This window comes from Gobius niger, assembly GCF_951799975.1.
Source record: "Gobius niger genome assembly, chromosome: 18".
Classification (NCBI taxonomy): domain Eukaryota; kingdom Metazoa; phylum Chordata; class Actinopteri; order Gobiiformes; family Gobiidae; genus Gobius; species Gobius niger.
In genome coordinates, this window is record NC_136869.1 from 8,303,995 (window position 1) to 8,326,538 (window position 22,544).

The window sequence follows — 22,544 nt, forward strand, 5'->3', positions numbered from 1 at the left end:
GTGGTCCTTCTTTGAACCCCGCACACACAGGCTCCTTCACATCTCCTGCGTTTCTGGATCCCGCTGAGGTATTTTAGCCCCCGACCTGAGCGGGATTAGCCTCGCCAAAGCAAACCGGGCGTGGAAAATCTCATTTAAATCGATCCGAGATAGCGCTGGATGTCTGCAGATGGTAAACAGCGATCAGATGTGCTTCAAGACATGAAAGGATCACTCCAAATGGAATAAGAAATACCACAGCTTTGTGGCTTTTTAAGAAATCTTTAAGTGAGTTTTCACAATAATACATGTTATTACAATTGAATCATTTTCCTCATGAGCTCAACATTTGTTTGCATGTTTGTCTTTACCATTGCGAGACCAAGAGCCTTAGCAGAGGTCTATATTTTCCATGTGCTTTTATGGCGAGACATTGTATGCAGCATTGTACGGCAGGTGAATAGGAAAAGCAAAATACATTAAGCGACATAACTTAACCTTTGCCGTTAAAATAATTATAAGGAAACAAGTATTGAAACTGTTCTCTCTTTGAGAAACAGGGTGCTTTATGCATAAAAATGGCCAAAACGTAGTTGACAAAATCAGAATTACAGCCGAAATGAATAGCTTTATTTGTAGACATATTGTTAGGTTGGTTGCCCTGCAAAGCCATTTAGACCTTTGTCCCCCTGTTAAGAAAATATCACACTCCTTAAAAGGGCATCAAGGCAGGAACGAGCAGATTGGTAAGAGGTCTAGTGCCAAACCGGATGTGCGCCAGCGTCCGCTATGACAAGAAGCTTCCGAATTGGTCTGTAAGTTAGGAAGGAGTTAGGAAAAGGAGCCTCAATGCTAACTATCATTGCCACTTTAGCATAGGGACCTCTGGTGCTAACAAACCTGTGATTAGGAGCTATGTGCCATCCCATAAGCCACTGCGCTGCCAATCCCCCCCACCTCCCTCGCCCCACCCTCAGTGATTCATGCAGGACAGGAGCACATTCAATAATAAAAAATAATATAAATAAATAAATAAATAAAAAGATTGTGCACGAGCCAAAGTATATAAAAGTGACAAAATCCATGTTGTCGTCACCACAGCTCAGTAACATGTCAGTGTGTTAAAGTGTCAGTCAGTGTGTCAGTAAATGGCATAAATGAAGACAGTTAGTGCCTTTTTTCATTTAGTAGAAACTTTAGCCACATGGCTAATTTGCTACTGTAGCTTTATGAAACAGCTGTTGTGACGGAAAAAATAAAGGCTAAAGGGAAATGTATGGCTCATTTGGATTTTATTTCTACTTAAATGTCTTTGTTTGGACACTTTGTTGTTGTTGGACCCTGTACAGTCGGGGGTGACATGGGCTTTTGTTTGGCCTGCACCCCACCAATGACTTTAAAACAGCTGTTGGTGATGTCACTTCCCCTTCCCTGGGTAAGGATGGTCGGATTGTGCAAAATAGCTCTGAAGTTCTAGTTCACTAACTGCATAGAGGTCTAACAGTCGACCCCATGAAAGATTAAGGATTAGTTGCTAGTGTTAGTGCTTAGAGGCTACAATTTGATGGTTTCAGACGCAGCCACAGACTTGGGCTTCCACTTTTTAGTGCTGATGTTCAAAAACCAGCGTGGTTAAAAGTATGACACCCAGCCCAGCATTGTCACATGGGTCATAGCGATTTCTAGAAAAAATAAAACTCTTTGGAGCCAGGCTTTTAAGCAGTGCAAACAGGGTCCAGGAGTATAAAGTGTCTGGATTGTCCGAGTGTCCGGATTATAATATTTTGTGGCCTGTTTCTATGTGTATGTGTGATTTTTGGCCAAAAAAAAGCAAAACAGATGCTTCAGTGCTGGTCTTCATTTAATCTAAGTTTGAATTTCTAATGTCTGTCAATCCACGTCCCACCACATAACATGACTTGTCCCACTGTCACTGCTATTGTAGGTGGTCACCCAATAGATAGGGGAGTTGGAAGCTCGATGATTCTGTCTAGGAGTTAGACATCAACAAATCCCACTTGAAAACTCCTAAAAATGTCACGCACAAGCCTGGAGAGTTCGGTTTCTCCAGGTTCTACCCCGGGTTCACGACCTTTCTAATCATTCCGCATTGTCTTGTAGCAACCGGAGGAGGCTGGAAGGGAGCGATGCGAGCGAGAAGCTGATTTCAAATGACACTTAAGCCGCGCCTTCAACTCCGCCGTATCCGTTCTCTAACAGGGATTTTTTACCATTTACAGCTTCTTTATCTGCCTCTCCAGCCGCCGCACGTCGCTCAATTTTCAACTAAAATAATTCGGCAACAAAACATCTCGCTTTAAGAAAAGAAGAAAAGGCGGATGGGAGGGGGAATTAGCCGGGCAGAGGATTTTTGAGGCGTTTCGACAAAGGGACCCTTATGCTGCGAGAGGGAGCGGCTAATGGAGATTCAGAGAGAGGGAGGGAGGGGGGAAAAGACAGTTTCATGGCTTAGAAGCAAATTCGCGGCAATCATCTTCAATCTTTATCATGCAAAGATTCAATGAAGTTGGTCAAAGTGGATCTTAAAAGCAGTTCCGCGTCTGCATGAAGGAGATAGTGGATTTCTGACTTCAAAACAAAGAGAAAAAACAGGACATTTAGAGCGTAACTTTGTAGTATCTGTACATTTGCAAGTGCTAACAGTGGATTATACGGTCGTGGGGAGTTTGTCTGTATAAAAGAATAAACTCAGATGAAGAATACTGGCTATATGCTCACACAAAGCTGTTTGGAAAGGCGTTATTATAGAATTTTGGGTCTTTTTCTTGACTTTTATGCGAAGAGACTACGGGGAAATGTAAGTTATTGCGGCCAGTTTGCACCGGAAAATAATAAACGACCTAATCTCCACAATAAGGTGTTTATATATTACACTGAGTCAACATTTCTTCAGATTTATGCAGGAAATTGTAACTTTAACCTCTTAAAGGGACTATACTGAGTTTAAAAATGTTAAAACTAAGTATTCCCCCCCCCTACATGTTCCAGCCATGTCCTAATGAGCTCAGAGCTGTTCACCACAACTGCCTCTACAATCTTGCACTGTCACCCAAAGAGGTGTTAATTCGCGTCCGAAGTGCCGTCATGCACGAGCTTAATGTAGAAGCTGCAGTTACGCATAAGACCTGAGGTGGCAGTAGTGAGCATAAAATGACTCACTTGCATCTAGCCCCTTTAACCCCCGTCTTAACTGAGTGCATTTTCTCCAGTTCAGCTTTACCCAAAGCCATAAGGTTATACAAATAGCCTATATGTGCTTTTCAGTCATGTGACTTTTGTTGTTATGGTGGCCATTTTGAATACTGAAGAAGAATTATGCATTATTACAATATGTAATAACATCTCTACTCAGGATGAAAATGAAAGACAATTGATTGACAGTGGCATTTTTATGTACTCGCAATCATTGCTCATGAAGATAACAGTTAAAACACGGCCCCAGAGGCACACATTTATGTGAAGAAACCAGTGTTTAAGCTGCTCAAGATGTTAGCAGGCTACCGGTTAGCATTTAGCTACATCAGCTCAGCTCTGACCTCTCCAAGAGAAAGCCCTGAACCACACTCCAAACATCTAGCCTTGGATACAACATGGGACAGAGGTCAGAGCTGAGCTGTGACTGTAGTATTTCCTCAGTGACAGATTGAATCAGCTGTCAGTGGTTGAAGCTAAATGCTAACCGGTAGCATGCTAACTTCTTAAGCAGTTTAATCACTGACTCAGACTGAGACTCTGTTGACATGACAAACTGTAAAAATCACAGAGAAAGGTTTTCTGTTTCCTCTTTGATGTGTTTAGTCTGAGGAGTGAAGCAGATCTTTAGTAAATCCTGCTGTAGCTCGACAGACAGAGCTGCTACGTCTGTGCCACATTTGCTGGTTATATCACACAAAAGTGCCTCTCTGGGCCCATGTTTTTATTATTACCTTCTCGAGCAATGATTAAAAAAATGCCTTATGTTACTCTGGCCTAGAAGCTGTACGCTCCAATCGAGAAGCTTTTAGATTTAGGTAAAACTGAAGTGAAGAAAATGTGCTGGATTAAGGCGGGGGTTAAGAGGTAAAAATCCCCCCATGCCCATAACCACTGCTCTGTTGTAACTCTACAATAAGCCTCCTGAATCATACCGAAGACTCTCCTTCAGCCTGCAGTCTCATTGGCTGCTCTTGTCTGGGGCTCACACAGGTATCTGGTAATTCCCTCCTTCACTCGGCTGCTCCCGAATTAAAGAAGCCAAGGGAAGCCGCTCATTGGATTCTGCTACATGCTTCTCCACACGCAGGTCAAAACAGATTGTATCAGGAGTGAGGGATCACGGGTAAAGCCTATTGGACAAGTCAAGCTTTTTATAGCAGCCAGATCCCCAAAAAACATAGAAAATTATAGCAAAGTTTCCAAAATGCTGCACACACAATGGTTGATATAATACCCGTAAGGTCCTGTATACTCGTATCATGACTGTACCCTTCTGAATGTCACACACCTCTAATGGACTCGTCTGCAGCACCTAATCGCATCACGGTTCCCGCAGTGGTAAATCTGAATGCCGGGTTTGACGGGAATGCGTTTTGACAGTCGCGGGGTCTCGGGCCGTGACATTTATGAAATGGTTCTAATCAACAGACGGTGTGTCTCGAAGCCTCGGCCTCCGCTGCCCTCTCTCCCGACTTGTCTCATTTGACCCCGATTTTTGCTCTCTCCGAAAGACGACCTGATGATTTGTGGATCTTTCGGTCTTTCCACTGTATTCTTTGTTCCCAAAATCATGCTTCCCATAGTTTCACTGTTGTCCTACTCATACGTTTTCACTAGATGCGTAGTTAAGGTGAGACACTGCAGGTGAATGGGAACGAAATAATAATAGAACGGTTAATTTGAAACTTTTGCTGTAGATTATTGACATTCTGTGTGTTAATTCAGGGGAAAATACAACTTTTCTATCATTTGAGGGATTTTGTGGAAATAAGGCATTTTAGGCGTAAAAACGAGCAAAGGTTTATGAATTTAAAGAACAAACTCGGCCAAAATCTTTGTCTGCAGTGTCTGTCCTGAAGTCATTTGTTGGTTGAAATGATTAATTCCACAGTATTTTGGCAGTCGTGGCATGAAAAGTGCAGCAATTCCCCTTGTGGATCAATGGATCTGAATCTCTGCTCAGCGTAACTTCCCTGACCATTTTGATCTTACTTTTTTGTATTTCATTAGAAGGAAAATCCTGGTTTTAAAAAAAGCTCATTGTACTCCGGCTCCGTCTCTCTATTCCCCTCTCTCTCTCCTCTTCTTCTTTTGCAAACTGAAGGCAACCTCACAGTACCAATTTCATGGCAGGGTAGCGGGCCTCGCGCCAGAAATTATCCACTGCAAAATTGATCTAAACAATTGCAAAGTGGAACGGCGCGGGGGAAAGCAGGAGAATGAGAAGGAGAAAGTGGGTGATACCTTTTTGAACTGTCTCCGGGGAGGAAACGCGCCTCTCTTTGCTCAAAGCGAACGCCGACAGTTGTGAGAGGAGCAGGGGTTTTTATGAGGTTGGAGTCATAAATGTAATTTCTTCACATTACTACAGAAGAGGCTGCCTGGGTGGAGGAGACATTATTATTTATCCATTCAGTTCAAGCCTGGAGCCATATGCCGCATAAGCAAGAGCGAATCAGGCAATACTGTTCATGTTTGGAGATGTATCTTAGGGCTTAACAGGCGACTACTATATCTGTTTTAAATGTATATTGTTTAAAGCCATGATGAGTAACATTTCAGCCAATAAATACATCATTTCAGTGGACTCTTCTCTCCTCACAGCTGACTCGTGACTTTAATGGAAGTGGGAGATCCAGCTTGCCTCCATGACGATGTTACTTTGCTTTGAAGGGTAGCTATGTGAGGTTTAAATACATTAATAAGGATTAGCTTTGTCTTGCACAATCAACGAATAGTTAAAAAAAATACAAAGAACATCACGGACATTGAGTTACTGACTGGCAACGTGTAAAAACTTGACTGTTGTTTTAACTCAGAGCTAACCAGCGTCAAAAACCAACAACACAAAAAACAAAACGACTTAAAAGCATATGCGCTAAAGCCAGGCCGATTATTTTTTGAGAGGTTTGTTCAAAATCTGGATGCTATTTAAATTAAATTTAGCATTAGCCGTTAGCTTCAAGACAACAGCAGTAACGCACTGCCTGCCATGTAATCTTTATCTATTCATTTAATTGGACAAGACACCATTACAAACTCATATGGAAATGACGAGACAGGAAGAGCAGTGCCTCCCGAGGATTCACTCAAAAGTCACGATGCGGCATCTTTGGAATGGGTCACGTTCAAAGCTGCCAGAGGGAGAAAACAAATAAGCTTTCTCTAATTTATCCACCATACTTTAAGCAGAAGGGGAAAGGAAAAGGGAATCTTATTTGTATAACGCTTTACATATGACACAAGTCACACCCTCAAAGCGGAACTAAGTAACTCATGCCCCTAGAGGCCATAAGCGCCACTGCAGGTGTCGTAGCATGTTGTGTTTTTTACTCATTAATTGTCCGTGAGAGTAAATACTACGCTGACAGAAAAGACAAAGGGGGGGAGGGATATTGTACATCCAATTACACAATGGAGATACTTTGTTTCACTCAAACTTGGCTGTAAATATTGTTTAAGTGGCGCTAGCCCGCAGTTAGCTTTGCCCGTTAGCCTGCTAGCTTCTTCTTTGCAATTGTGGTTTTCTGGACAGAGACACCGGGGGGAGATGAAAGACCCTCCAATCATCCCATTAACACTTGTATTACCCCCAGAGGGACTACGGAAAGGATTTATTAAGGTAAACAATTGTAGTTTTTTAACCAATGCTGAATTATGAATACATTTTTCTAGTAAATAAAGATACAGAGACATGGGGAGGAGCAAAGTGGTCTAACAGCCAATAAATGCTTAAAAAACGGACAATGCTAACCAGGAATCAAACATTAGCTTCATGCTACATATGCTAACGTTAGCAACGAGTGCCGTTTTTTTCGCTTCTACTGAACAATTTGCTGTGAAAAAAACATCCATATGAACCTGACTATGGCTTGACTTTATTGTGTGTGATAAATGTGTTAATTTTTTGGATTTATAATAGTCCGCCAGAAAACATCTAAACATTGTGAAAAATTGTGATTCCCATGAGAGGTTTTCTTCCCCCTCGGCTACGCTACGCCTACTTGTATGATGCGTTGCCGTCTGTATCCATAGCCCAGTCTAAGTCTGGGGATGGGCCACCCGGCACTGCAACAACAATAATAAAACTAATCACACTGTCTGCTTTCAGATCATGGAAATCTCAGTTTCAGCAGCTCTCTCACATTACCTCCCGCCTCTCTCATGCCTCCCCCTTCCCTCCCGCCGCACCCTCGCTCTTCCACTATCCTCTCCTCTCTGCTCCATCAGAGGTGTGCGAGCTTTGCGCCTGTCCCACCGCTGATAACGCCCCCCTCTGTACGGACCAGGGGTGCAGCCTACAGCAGCCCGCAGACAGACAGACCAACAGCTCCACGGGGCATGGGTGGATTTGGGTGAAGAAATGTGCTTTAATAACGAACCCAACCACCTTCCACCTCCTCTCTCCCCCCTCTGTGCTGTCACTCAGGCTAAACTCTGCTGACGCCGTCCCTGCCTCCGGAGAAAGGACTCGATGACTTTGATAAGGTTTTGGTTTCGAAGAGCTGCTCTTTCTCTCTATTAGATTCAACAAAGGCTTTGGTTGGTCGCAAAAATTGGGCACAATTTTCCATAGCTGTGTTGCCAAAATCTGCTTTAGGACACATTATTTAAAAGTGGGTAGCCAACCCATTTTGAGAGAATCGGATTGGATTCTGGACCGGGTACAATCCACCAAAAGATGGTAGTGAATCTGTAGTTGTGAATCTACGAGCTGCAGGTTTACTGCAGCGATGCTAATGGCTAAGCTACTACCGCTAACGGTGGCTGAGGACATTCTGCATCCGCTAAAACAGACAAATGGAAGAGAAAAGATCCTTGTTGCTTTTGCAGTGCCATCATTTTCATTCAACCTGGGAGACTATTTTCAGCATCACATACCTCCAGCCAGTGATCGCTTCCGAGAGGGCCACACCTCCACCTCAGCCATCAGCGTAAGAGCCGCACCTCCATAGCAGCCGATCATCGCCCTCAGTCCCGCTTTTATGCCCCAGCAATCATGGTTTGTTCGCTTCCCAGCTGCGCTGCGACCCACCTCCGCCCCATCTCTGCCTCTTCCATCCACGGCTTCAACCTGCTGCATCTTCACGGGTCTTCCATACCACCACCAGTGTCCAGGCTCCGGGGGAAGACATCCCTAACTCCAAGCTGTTGATCCATACTGACTTTCATACATCGATGTCTACCGCCAGGGTCTGATCGCCAAAACTAATATACATGTCAGTAAATCTTCCAAATTGCTGCTTTTGTCAGTTTGAGTCTATCCAGGTTGAAATCATGCATAATCTACTCCACCAGTGATAGCGCTCTCTTAGTGTGTATTTGTGTTGATGTATAATAATTAGCCATGTGCTCCGACTAGTGCTTACTGTATGGTAAAATTCAGCAGTAGAAGAAGAAACAGTGAAAGTGAACAGGATTTCTCAAAACTGTGTGAATGAAGCAAAATACAACTCCTGATATGTTTATGACGAGAGAACATCGGTATACCATGGTTAAAAGCGCAATAAAGTTGTGAGTTCGGTAAAATCCACAGTTACCATGGAGATCCGCCATGTTTGCAGCTGTTAGCAGACATTTTCCATAGACTAACATTAGCTAAAAACAGTAAACAAAGTGGAGAAAAAAGCCATGGAACAACTCTGTTAGCTGTGGTGTTAAAGTGAACAATAACTCCAGCATTTAAACTTTTTCATAATTGCTGCTAATTACATGACATCACAGTCCTGAACTCTATAAATCAGCCTCTGTTAAAGCAACAAATTCTTTCCTATATGAGGTGTGATAAAAGCCATTAATTACTGTGTGCAGATAGTGTTCTTTGCATATGTTTGCCAAAAATAATAGAAGAGTGTGGCTGAGAATCCACACCTGCAGTTCACAGGAGCCTCTCGTGTAGCTGCTATACGTCTCTACACTGTCACCGCTAAACAATGCGCCACGCTGCAGACAAAAAGACACTTCTGTATTTCTCATTAAATCTGTAGGTCCAATATGTGGATTGAAGAAGTATAATGAAACTTGATATCGAAGTGAGAACATGTCGCACAAAGGTGTTTGAAAGAGGAGGATTCGCATTTATTAATTTGCTGTCGAGAAGTCTGTGGTATTTACATGGCGACACACTGACGTTTGCATGACGTTCACAAAACAAAAGAGTAACTTTTTGCTAACACCTGGTTCCACTTTTGATCATTTGTTTTTTTCCTAATGTTGGGTGGGTATCGGCGCAATTGAAAACTTGAGTCACTGAGTCTGAAGAAGTACAAGGTTGATTAGGAGACGTCTGGAGATATGGGAAACTTTAGCAGACACAATTTATACAAAAAGTTTAGAAGACCTTTTTGCATCAAAAGTTAGCGCTACCAAAATTACCTACACCTACATTGTGATCCAAAACATGCCTCCAATGCTCAGCAAGATGCCGACAATGCTGCCTATTGCCCTAGAAATCACAGAAATGCCTTAACCCTTTGAGCCTGTTCCTACAAATGCTCACATTATGTCCACTGGAGAATCCTGGACTTGATTTAAATTGAACGTTGTATCCACATACAAATGAATAGGAAAGCCTGGCGTCCATAGCAACAAATGGTGAGGCATTAATATAATTTCTGTGGTTTCTTTATTATATTATAAGATGGTGTTAGTGGCCACTGGATGTGTATCTGAGCCCAAAAAAAGCAGAAACGGAACTGAATTTGAGTTAGCGTTTAGCTCAGGGGACACTTTTTGATGCTAATTTATTTCTAAAGTAAAATCTCAAAAGGTCTGTACATTCATTAATGATTTCTGCTTCAACCTAAAGATGGTCGATGGGTTGACAACAGCTGAAAACATCTGGATGGTTCACAATTTGCGCTGTTTGGTGGCTAATGCTAACGGCTATGGGAAAATCACATTGAGCAGGCAAACGACCATGGAAAGTCTCCTGGACTAGCGTGTTTGCTAACTTCGCTTCTCCTTTTTATGTCTTTGGCTTTTGCCGTGGATTATGAAAACATTTGGAAGGGGACCTAATGTTTTAAAATCTCATGTTTGCTTTGCTAGTCCAGGCAAAGCAGGCAACATCTCCATGAAGACGACCTGGTTTTGTTCTGCTTCCATTAAAGACCAAATAAACCAACCAGATTGTTATGAGGTACAGCTTTATATTTATCTACTTATTTGCTCACTTACAACACGATGTACACACTGAAAAGCACAAGTAACCAGCAACATTATATAATATGTTTGCCATGTCTTGGAAGTATAAGTAGCCATGACTTCAATGTCCAAGTTCAAGCGCACTGTGTCGTACTGTATCTTCAATTCCCTTCAATAACAGAGGATATATAGAGTCTCCTCTTACACTGGAGTGGCTGTGGTTTAGATTAGGTTCTTCACTGTGGAGAACTCTGTATTAGCTCCCCATTCATTCCAAGGCATCGGTCTGAGCCGCCGCAATGTCACCAGCAGCAAATCATAACCATAGATAAAGAAAGCAGGGAAAAGGCTGTCAATAAGAGCCCAACTATCTGCTCCTTTAAGCTCTGAACCAACAATAAAGTCGGGCCGTGCTAGAAATTCTATATGTTACGCTACTATACGGCAGAGCTTCCACTAGGATGAGAGAAGCATATGGTTTGGTGGAAAGGAGCTCGGTAAGAGGGCATTACTCTTGCCTCTGCAAATGGAATGCACGTCAACAGGATCTGAAACTGTCCAGCCTATAGTCACACACAGAGGATTTAAACTTAATTGGAAGGACTAGGTTTTCAGCCACCAAAACAAAGAAAATCATGCTTTCCCCTACTTAAATTGACACAGTAGGCTACACAGTGTTGTACATATCTGACAGATTGTGTCTATTGGCCATTGATTTTTCACATCTTCTTCACACTGGTGACAGAAGGAGTTTAAAGTGGACATGTCTTGCATGTGGAGCCTAAAAATAAACATAGAAACCTAATTTTGGGTGCCTCAGCTTTGATATTTTACGTTTTATAATTTGAAATAATGTCTCTGTAAGAATTGAATAGTAACAATGAAATGCAGGCGAAAGAGCTGCTGAAAATCGTGACTGGGGCTCCTCCTGCTGGCAGCTATTGGAATCATTTTCTTTCAGGTTGGATGCGGCGTGGTTAGCAGCTTCAGCAGTATGTGATAAACACTCAAAATTGATGATGTTGGATTATTGGCTTTAAAAAATGTGGAGGACAGTTTTTTGGGTTTGTGCAATGACGCAATTGTAATCAGGAAGTACAGAGTGAGGCGCTGATACTGTAGAAGAAGAAACAGCTAAATTTAACAGCCTTGTCCGAGGATTAACTCAAAACTGTGTGAATGTTGTGAATTAGTACTCTATGTATGTCTTTGACAAGGGCACAACGGTAAAACATGGTTTAAACCTCAAAAAGGTCGATCTTGCATGATATTGTCCACTTTTTGCTATTTTCTCTGATGCCTCCCAAACCCCCGGATTCTTCACAAGGATGAACATGTTTTGCAACTTTCAGCGTGCAAAGTGAAGCTACACTGGCCCGGTAACACTATAACAACGAAAACAACAAGAATCATGCAAAAAGTAGTTCATAATATGTCATAATATGCATTCTGTGTTTCTTCCCCCCGATATTCAAATGGGACAAGATGAACTAGCAGGTACAGACTCAGGCGTCTGTCACACAAACCTACAGTCTGTGGACAAACAACAACCTTACACCTGACGTTATTTTTACCTCAGTCTCACTTCACACTGATATGGGCTCAACATCTGGGCTTGTGCTGAAGGATAGAAATAATGTGTAATGCTATTGGCATAAATATAGGATAAAAAAAATAAAACAATAGCTTTGTGCATTTTTCTTTTATTTTACTCGCACATCTGTGAATGTGGCCCACAATGATAATGGGTTTTTAACAAGCATTTCAGCGGTAAAGTGACCGCAATATCAGAAACGCAGAGTAAAGAGGGTTTTGTTAAAGGGGCTAGATGCAAGTTGGCCATTTTATACTCACTACTGCCACCTCAGGTCTTACGCGTAACTGAACCTTCTATCCGTCAAGCTCGTGCTTGACGGCAATTCAGAACCGAAGTAGCAACTTTCTGAGTGACAGTGCAGGATTTTAGAGGCAGTTGTGGTGAACAGGTAACCTGGCTAACGCCAGACTGCTGTGTGCGCTCGAATCATTTCGAACTGCACAGCAGCCTGGGGACCATGGCCGAAATTTCGCATGGATTTGGGAACCAATCACAGAACGAGGAGGGAAGGCAAGATGATGACGAGCTATTCGACATACAGAAGCATGTAGTTTATTTATGGATATATTAAAAAAAAAGTTTATTTAACGATCAAACATGACAGCAGCAGACGCGACGCTATTTTTCGATCAAGCTTTAGGCCGTGTTCTAAATAGTTTAGCTCGAAAGTTTACAGCGGGTACGTCATACGTCATCTGATACGATGATACGATTGGCTATGGCTACGCGCAGACGCATGATAGACTTTCTTTTTTTTTCTGTATCGCCCAATAAACGACTATGGACGATTGTAAACCACACCTCTCCTACGAGAAAATGAATTGGTGGTCCGTAGACTAAATATCACTTGTGATTTTAGTCTGGTGTTAGCCAGGCTGGTGAACAGGCCTGAGCTCATTCTACACATTAGAGCAGGGGTAGGCAACGTCAGGCCTCATGATGATTTTGAGAAATAACTTTACACAAATCAGAGGTACTTTAACCGTTGTAGAGTTAAACCTCTTAACCTATGCCTTAACCAAGCACATTTTCTCCAGTTTGGCTTTACCCAAACTCATTTGAAGGCTAAGACCAGTCAAAACTGATCTACGTTTTTTTTTCCTCACGTTGCCGCCACGTTGTCTTCACTTTTTTCGCCTGTTTGTGTATTTTTGTCGATCTTTTGATGTTTTTTTTTTTCCAAGAAGCTTTTTAGATTTGGGAAAGGTCGAACTGGAGAAAATGTGTTCACTTAAGGGGTTAAGTACTGTAAAAATGTGAGAAATACTGTCAATTACTTAAAAACACCAAAGAACACCTAAAGGACACCAAATTAGGTCATATATTAGGCACAGCACTGGCATTTGTAAGCTTTATTTTTGGGTTCGGCCCTTGGTCGACCCTTTTTACAGTGAAGAAAATTGTCATTAGGACATGGCTGGAACATGTAGGGGGATGAAAATACTTAGTTTGAACATTATTAAACTCCCTATAGTCCCTTTAATGTTAATTGTTTTCCTGTTTCTGAACTTAAAAGTGTTTTCCAATTCCGAACCCTAACCATAACCAGTTAGATAGTGTCCAGATCTGGGAGCCGTCTGACGTCATCGTACAACACTATGTTTGATACATTTATTTTTTCCAAAATTTCTTTAATCGTAAATAATCGTAAAATATTTTTCCTCTGAATAATTGTGACATCCCTCGCTCAGAGAGAGTAAATGTCCATGGCTGGTTGGCTCTTGTGTGGTGGGTGTGAGACCCTGTACCTCTGCCTGCTCATACCAAGAAATGTCTTTTTTTCCCCCTTCTTATTTCCAGCAAAAATATCAAGCAGTGGAGGAAAATCTCACTCCAATCTCAATTCAACTTTTTTCCATGCAATATTTCTCCCCAAAGTCCCATTTCTCTCTCTCTCTCCGACATTGACAGAGGACGAGCTTTCTTCTCCCTCCTCTCAGCTCATCTCGGCGCCGCTCAGATGAAGTTCTAAGTTGGTCTCGTTATCGTCCCCGCGGCGGCTTGCGGACGTCCCGTCAGAGCAGCTGCCCCCCCCAGGAAAAGTCCGTCCCGCACCGCGATGACTGACACCGTCTCCCCCCTGCGTCCCCTTCTCCTCTATAGAATCCCTATGGTCAATAATTTATCCACACCTTCACCGACATCAAACGGGGCACTTCCTGTGTCTCTGCCCCCGCAACCTTTTTCATTTCCTCCGCCTTTCTTATTGCGTCACTTCAATAATTCAAAGCTTTATATATATATATATTCAGAGAGTGGAATTTTGCCGTACCTCGGGTCATGACGATGCCCGCCAGCGACTTGTGCCTGGCGTGCGCCGAGCTGCAGCCTCCCACCAGCGAGCGGTACTTCTCTCTCACCAAGTGGAATACGGAGTCAGCAAAATCCTGCGCAGAGAAACACAAATAGTCTGAGTACGAGATTTCTGGATTTGTCATTGAGTAAATTGACAAGCGCCAGTGCCAGAAATCATGTTGGGGTTTATTGCAGCCGAAGTTGCTTTCGGAGGATTTCAGTCAATTCGATTGTAGAGCTTTGTGACAGTGGCTCAGTGTAACTAGTTCAAACATATACGGATACTCATATATTAGAGTAATCTTTGGCCAGGAGAATCTGTAAGGTGAGACACTGCAGATGAATAGGGAAACTCAATTCAATTCATCAATTTGAAACTTTTGCTGTACTGGTGAAAATATAAAAATAAGTGTATTGCGAGTTTTCTATCATGTGTCCATGTAGAATAAGGCCTTTTCAGAGGGAGATTTTGGACACTTGTTTAGTTTTAAAGGGATATTTCATGATTTTTGACAAAGGGCCTCATTTCCTTGTTATCCAGAGTGTTGTTGATTTCTGGAGATATTTTTTTTTATTCATGCTGTCCAGAGTTTAGTGGTGCTATGCTAATGCTAGGCTAGTGCATGTCTATGGTAACTAGTAGCCTGCATTAAAAACCTCTTCAAAATCATAGGTAGTCCTCCAAACGTTGCCACATCTGATTTGTAGAAAGCTCCTTTGTGAATCCCACATGTAGTAATGCCGGTAACGCAGGTAAGCAAACTAATGTAGATCCGGTAACCGAGCAGATAACTCCGCCGCTGCGTAGCTTACAACCAGGAAGCTGATGCTGCTCAAATATAAGTTCTTTTAAATGCAAAATGGTTATATTTCAAAAACTATTCAGTCAACAGACATTTATATCGGTGTTCTGGTGTTATAAATGATTTGCCTCAGGTGCACTGTGCTTGGGTCAGACCGTTTTTAATGCAGGCTACTAGTTACCATAGACATGCACTGGCCTAGTGCCACTAAACTCTTCAAATATAAGGACTGCATGAATTTAGAAATATATATATCTCCACAAATCAACAACACTCTAGGAAAAGAGGCCCTGGGTCAAAAATCTTGAAATATCCCTTCAAAATAAGTTTAAATGTGTAAAAAAATAATCATTATGACTCAAATCAGGCTATTTTTTTGTTTCCTTGTGAAAGTTTAAATGTTAGAGACCAATTTGGCTCAAAACCTGAAATTTGAAAGACATGACTTTAGCCTGTTGTAATTCCATTTAAATAAAGCTGTAAATTCCAGTACTTTCACTCACCACTGATTGAAATGTACACTGCAAAACGTAATTAACTAGATTAGTATAAACATCTCAATTTGAGCATAATAATCCAAATTTTAGTTGTTTTGACTAATTAAGATGTTGTTGGGCATTTGTCCTAGATCATTTCACTTGTTCTGAGATGTTTCTGACTCATTTCAATACATTTCGTCCTCATTTCAGGTAATTTTCTTTGCCACTGGGGTAAGAAAATTGGTCTGGAGCTGGAACTGGTCTGAAATGTCCTCAAACAAGCACAGTCCGATCAGGAAAAAATGTCTAAATTAGTGAAAACCGCTCTAAACAAGATACATTTCCTCAATTCAAGTCAAGGCAATGCTTGATATAGACTTTTTGCCGTGTAGTAGTAATGCTGATTAACAAAAATGAAAAGAGGCCATTTTCCAGTCTGGTTTCACTCTCTACCCTTCAGCGTTCTCCTCTGGTCGTATCGTATCCTGTATAATTGGTTGAGGGCTCAACGCAAGCCGCTTCCACATGTTGCGTCATATCAGATGGAGACACAGTGATATTGGTCAGTGCAGACATGTCCGCTCCTGCTGCAGAGTGAACACGCTGAAGCCAGAGCAGAGCATTGATGAACAAGTGTCAGACATGTCACAGGGAGCGGAGGAGGAGGTCATTATTTAGAGCAGTGTGGGCTGGTGCGTCTCAACGGAATCTGATGTAAAAAATACTCATTACTTTACTGTGGAAATACTATAGGTGGAATAAAAAAAAGATTTGTGCAGGCAGTACAATCACGTATCTGTCCGACAAATTTAGTATTTCCTTTTACTGGGTTTACACATGAGCAGAAATGCAGTTTTAATGACAAAACATAATATTTTCAAGATTTCTACCCAGTAAAGGAATTATGGAAAATGTGGATATCAAAAGCAAATTGGAAACATCATAAAGGTCACATGTCTGAATTCATAAGCGCTTTTCAACCTACATTAGGCACTCAAAGCGCTTTACAGCAAGGAACCAGTATTCACACTCTCATTCATACACCAATGAAGGCAGACACTGAAGGCAAGGGTGAAGTGTTTTGCCCAAGGACACAACGACAGAGTGCACCTGCAGGAGGTGGGATTCAAACCCCCGACCTTTGTATCACGAGATGCCCCGCTCTCATCAGAAAAAAAAGATAATCATCTTAAGAAAGACATGACATAAATCTACTTAAATTAAGAAATTAAATCTAAAGTTTGAGTAGATTTGGTTTGGTCTCCTCTTATTACCAATGGAGCAAGTACATTTTTTCGTCATTTGGATTATTTTGTATCATTTCAAGTAAATAATAATATTGGTTTATTTGGTTGGGACAGTGCATGTTAAAGGGACTAGATGCAAGTTGTCATTTTTTTACTCACTACTGCCACCTCAGGTCTTACGTGTTACTGCAGTTTCTATATTAAGCTCGGGCATGACGGCACTTCAGACCCGAAATCACACCTTTTTGAGTGACAGTGCAGGATTTAAAGTGATAGTCTGTAAGTTTGCAAAGTAAGGAGAGATAGAGTGAAATTTGAAAGTAAAGGCCTTTCTAGTTTGCAAAATGAGTAGCGCAGGAACAGAATTTTCCAAAGTAAACAATCAAGCTCCTCCCCCTTCTCCCCTGATTGGACCTGACAGGCCGGTTCACAGGAAAAGCTCGTCTCATTGGTCAAAGTGGTATCCCGTGGATTCTGATTAGTTGCTGAAATCAGCAAACTATGATTATTTAAAAATACTTACGTTACCTTAAATTTTAGACCCAGGCGGTCAATTATACACAGTCTATTAAATTTGTGAAATATTTAAACTTTCAGACTATCACTTTAAGCGGCAGTTGTGGTGAACAGGTCTGGGCTCATTCTTCACATTAGGACATTACTGGAACATGTAGGGGAGGAAAATACCAAATTTTAACATTTTGAAACTCCGTATAGTCCCTTTAATGAACAAGCCAGTCCGGAATCGAACCATGGGCTAATTTGCATTCGTCGTCCCACACACACACTCGCACTCTCAAACACACTCTCATTCATCCTGACCTATTGTACATGTTTTTAGTGATAGGGGAAATCTACGCAGACACGGAGAGAACATGAAATTCTACACAGAAAGGCCCCGTCCAGGTGGGAATCGAACCCAGGACCTTTTTGCTGAATTCAAGTGGGATTTATGCACTGCATCAGCATTTTTATCTTATCTTATAGTTCAAACTGACTCAAATTCAACATAAAGAACCTTTATTTCAGCCATTTTAAGTCATTTATCTCATTTAAGATGGACATTTTTCCAGTATCGACCCATGCACTTATTCCCTGTTGTATTGATGATGGGAGAATGTGACCACTGCGTAAAACCCTCTCCAGCACATCCCATAGATTCTCAGTGGGGTTCAGATCTGGGACTCTGTGGCTTCCAATCTCTGTGTGAAACAGGTCACAGATAAAAGTAAAGGAAGGGCATCTGGCTCAATGGTTTACTGCACACACTGAGACTCACATCATCTGTGGCAGGTCTCACAGCTTCCGGGCGATGTTGTCCTTTGATACATTTGCCTCAGCCACACTATAATGGCCTTTAAATGATAAAGTTGCAGTTTGCTCACAGCGGCCCGCACAGATCGGACCTCACACGGCTAACGGGACAGGAGCAGATGCCGCGGTGACAGACACGGAGCAAACCACACTGAGATGAAGGCGGCGCGTACGTCAGAGGGGCAGGGAGCGCAGACATGAGAGCATTAGCGAAACATATGTCACGCTGCAGCCCCTTCAAACCGCGGTACACTCACGACGGGGGATCGGGCGGAGGTGGGCTCTGCATGTGGCCCAAAGTACAAACGAACTGGGACGGGGGCGATACAGTTCTCTGGTTAATGAGATGGGTAAAAACTGAAGTCCAGAGCGACGGGTGAAATGTTGCTATAAATACAATCTAAAGAAGGAAAACTCAGACTCACACTCCCTTAACCTCTGAACACCTCTCCTGGGATCAGATTTATGACTCCCAATGCACACAACAGAACAGCATTTTCCAATAAATCACAGTAGCATGTATACGATGTTGACTAGGGAAATAGTTTTCAAGTTTGAGGTTCATCGGGACAAAAGTGCCTTGATACAAACATATAGATTAACAACCAATAGACTTGAAAAAATGCTAAATTGTGAGTGTAATTTCTACCAATTAAAGCTACAAACACAAGGAGCAGGACAAATATGTAAATATGTAAATATTCAAACCACAAACCTCATGTTAGTTCCATGCTAACTGCTAATAATCTCTTGTGACAAAACATTATTTAGAACCAGATTTTGACTTGACTTTATTGTGTGTGCTAAATATGCTCATTGCCCGATCATATGCCCGACAAGAAATGTCTAAAACAGTGAAAAAATAGCACATTTGGCATTAGCAAACTTCCTATGACACATTGCCGCCTGTATCATGCTTCATGCTAACCTCTTCATGTGCAGATTTTTTGGATAATCTCTTGTCCCAAAACATTCATTATGACCAGATTTTGACTTGACTTTATTTGTGTGTGCGAAATATGCTCATATAGTTGGACAGAATGTCTAGAAATGTCTAGAAACACTTATGGTGCGTTACAAGCAACTGGAAACTTCCCACTTGAAAATTACGACTTGTGACCTCAGAGTGTTCCACGTGAATAAAGTCATATGTAACATCGGGACTTTTTAAAGCAGTACTAAGTAACTCTTGCCCCTAGAGGCCATAAGCGCAACTGCAAGTGTCGAAGCAAGTTACGATTTTTTTTACTTATTAATTGTCTTGGAGAGTAAATACTACGCTGACAGGAAAGACGAAGGGACAGAGGGATATTGTACATCCAATTATACAATGGAAATAATTTTTTTCACTCAAACTTGGCTGTAAATACTGTTTAAAGTGACGTTAGCCCACAGCTAGCTTTGTCCGTTAGCATGTTAGCTTCTTCTTCGTAATTCTATTAGTGTGTATTGCTTGCTCCGGTCCGGTGGCAGTCAAGTTGCAAACATGGTTTTCTGGCCAGAGACACCAGGGGGAGATGAAAGACCCTCCAATCATCCCATAAACACTTGTATTACCCCCACAGGGACTACGAAAAGGATTTATTAAGGTAAACACGTTACTTAGTACTGCTTTAATATGCGAGGTACCGATGTTCCACCATCAATACAAGTAGGGGAACATCGGACCCGGGGAACATAAGTACGAACCCATTAAAAACATGCAACAGAACGTTATGTTGAAAGCTGTGACCAAAAGTAACATTCACTTCACTGATGCAGTGATTTTGTTAGTTTTAACATTAGCTGTGCTCCTCCACTGGGGGCCGCCATTTCAGTCTTAATCTCACATTCGAACTCGTAGCTCTCTGGAGGTCTCCGACTTTACAAGTTGTAATTACCAGTTCGAGCGGCGTTCCAAGGCATTTTTCCAGAAATGTACCAGCGTGCTAATGGTGCCTGGAACGCACCATTAGCACACTTCTTTCACCCCTAGTATGACACACTGCTGTCTGTATCATGCTACAGGCTAACTGCTTCAAGCGCTGTTTCCCCCCCACTTCTAGTAGATAATTCTTGTCCCAAAACATTTATTAGGACCAGATTTTGACTTGACTATATTTGTGTGTATTAAATATGCACATAGCCTGACTACGACTAAAAACAGTGGAAAAAAATAGCACACTTCCTTCACTCCGTTGCCGTTTGTATCATGCTGCATGTTAATCGCTTCAATAAGGCCTACTGTTTTTTTTGTTTTTTTTCACTTCTAGTGGATAATCTCTTGTCCCAAAACATTTATTAGGACCAGATTTCGGAGAGAAAACGCCTAAAAACTGTGAAAAAGTACGATTTCCTTTGCACAGTTCCTTCTCCCCAAGTATGACACATTGCAGTCTGTAACTATAGTGATTCTCAAGAGTTTGACGGGCAAATGATTCCCATGTAGTGGTGAATTATTAAATGTTCACACGTGGATTTCAATTATTTAGACGTAGAGGATGATTTTTCCAGCAAAATGCTTCACTCGGTTGCTCCATCTTGCCCCAGTGTTTCTTCCGCACTAAATCTCGACTCGCCCATCTCTCTGAATGAAAAAGAGTCCAGATGGTGAACGCAAAAGCCATTACCAAAACTGCTGTCAAAAGCAATACATTATCTCCCTTTAATTATAAGCACTAATGTCGTTTCACACAGGCGAGATGTGATTCTCCCTGATCTTCTGCAAATGCTGATGAAATTCCCCGGTTTGAGCAAAGAAAAATTGTAAGTCTTTTCTCTCTCGACCTGGCAGCGTTGGATTAACTCTTTTTTACTTTTAAAGCCGGCGTTTTACACAGCTGGTTCAGATACAAGATGGAAAAAAAGTATCTTCCTCGAGGATATACGAGCTGTAAATGTAGGTAAAAGTGCGTGTATGATCATCTTTGAAAGAAATCTATCTGTTCATCTATTTGATTCATTAATTCTATAATTCAGGTAAACTCATCTATACCTGTCAACACTCGCGGGTCAGACACACTCTTCATAAAATTGGCTGTAGTATGTTTATAAAAGCTCTCAGTTGTGCAGTCGTTTCTGTTTAAGTGACCTTAATTTGGCAGAAGACCACATTCATCCCAGAATTCAAGATTGCGAAAACAAAATTGGCACGAGATGGCAAGAAAGATCATTAGTCTGTGATGAAGCTTCTTGAATGAGAGTCAAAATAAGTGTGACAACCAAGAACAGATGAAAGCTTAAGAACGTTAAAGGATGGTAAATTCCAAATGTGTAACTAAAACTAAAAACATTCTTCACGTTAAAGCAGTACGAAGTAACTTGTTTGCCTTAATAAATCCTTTCCGTAGTCCCTCTAGGGGTAATACAAGTGTTCATGGGATGATTGGGGGGGTCTTGCATCTCCCCCTGGTGTCTCTGTCCAGAAAACCACAATTCCCTGCTCCGACCCGGAGGCCCCAATACAAACTAATGGAATCATGAAGAAGAAGCTAACAGGCTAGCGGGCAAAGCTAGGCTAGCGCCACTTAAAAAGTATTTACAGCCAAGTTTGAGTGAAAAAAAAATATCTCTATTGTGTAATTGTATGTACAATATCTCTCTCTCCCTTTGTCTTTTCTGTCAGCTTAGTATTTACTCTCACGGACAATTAATGAGTAAAAAACTTAGCATGCTACGATACCTGCAGTGGCACTTATGGCCTCTAGGGGCATGAGTTACTTAATACTGCTTTAAAAAAAGAGGCTACATTTTGAACAACAGGGAGAGTGGACGTATTTACACATTAAAACAAAATGGTGCAAACAGGAGTCGGGAAAGCCCTATAGCCAGGGCTCAATCACAGATTTTGTCTTTACACTTTTCTCCCTCTCGATATATCCATGTTTATTCTTTCACTATATACTGTGAGGCTACACTTTTGCCTTTATGCTGTCACTCTTTCTTTTAGATAGCACATTTAATATTATATTAATGCCGCTATTGTTACATGTGTTGTGCTCTGACCATGCTGGCAATGCTGGTAAAATGTCAGTAAAGTGTCTTGCTCAGGGACACAATGACAGCCTGCTTTAATAGCTGTGGCTGGTGGATGATTGCTCAACTGCTGCACAAGTTTCCCGTAGAACTCATAATACATTGTACCAAAAACGTTTTTTTTCCTAAAGCTTAAAGGGGATAGATGCAAGTTGGCCATTTTATACTCACTACTGCCACCTCAGGTCATACGTGTAACTGCACCTTCTATATTAAGCTTGAGCATGACGGCACTTCAGACCCGAAGTAACAGCTTTTTGAGTGACAGTGCAGGATTTTAGAGGCAGCTGTGGTGAACAGGTCTGGGCTCATTCTACACATTAGGACATGGCTGGAAAATATAGGGAGGGAAAATACATTTTTTTTGTATAGTCAGTTCTCTGTATAGTCCCTTTAAAGTTATAATAATAACAATACCAAATTTTACATTTTTTCCCCCCAACTTGCCTATTCC

The 22,544-nt window shown here is 41.7% G+C and overlaps 1 protein-coding gene across 1 annotated transcript in view; it reads right to left on the reverse strand.

The window, feature by feature from the left end:
* adarb2 (adenosine deaminase RNA specific B2 (inactive)) overlaps window positions 1-22,544 on the reverse strand; it is a 330,090-nt gene that overhangs the window by 39,286 nt on the left and 268,260 nt on the right. The window contains exon 5 of the mRNA XM_079576581.1: window positions 14,211-14,325. Coding sequence (XP_079432707.1) covers window positions 14,211-14,325 — 115 coding nt within the window. The remainder of the gene's footprint in view (window positions 1-14,210; window positions 14,326-22,544) is intronic.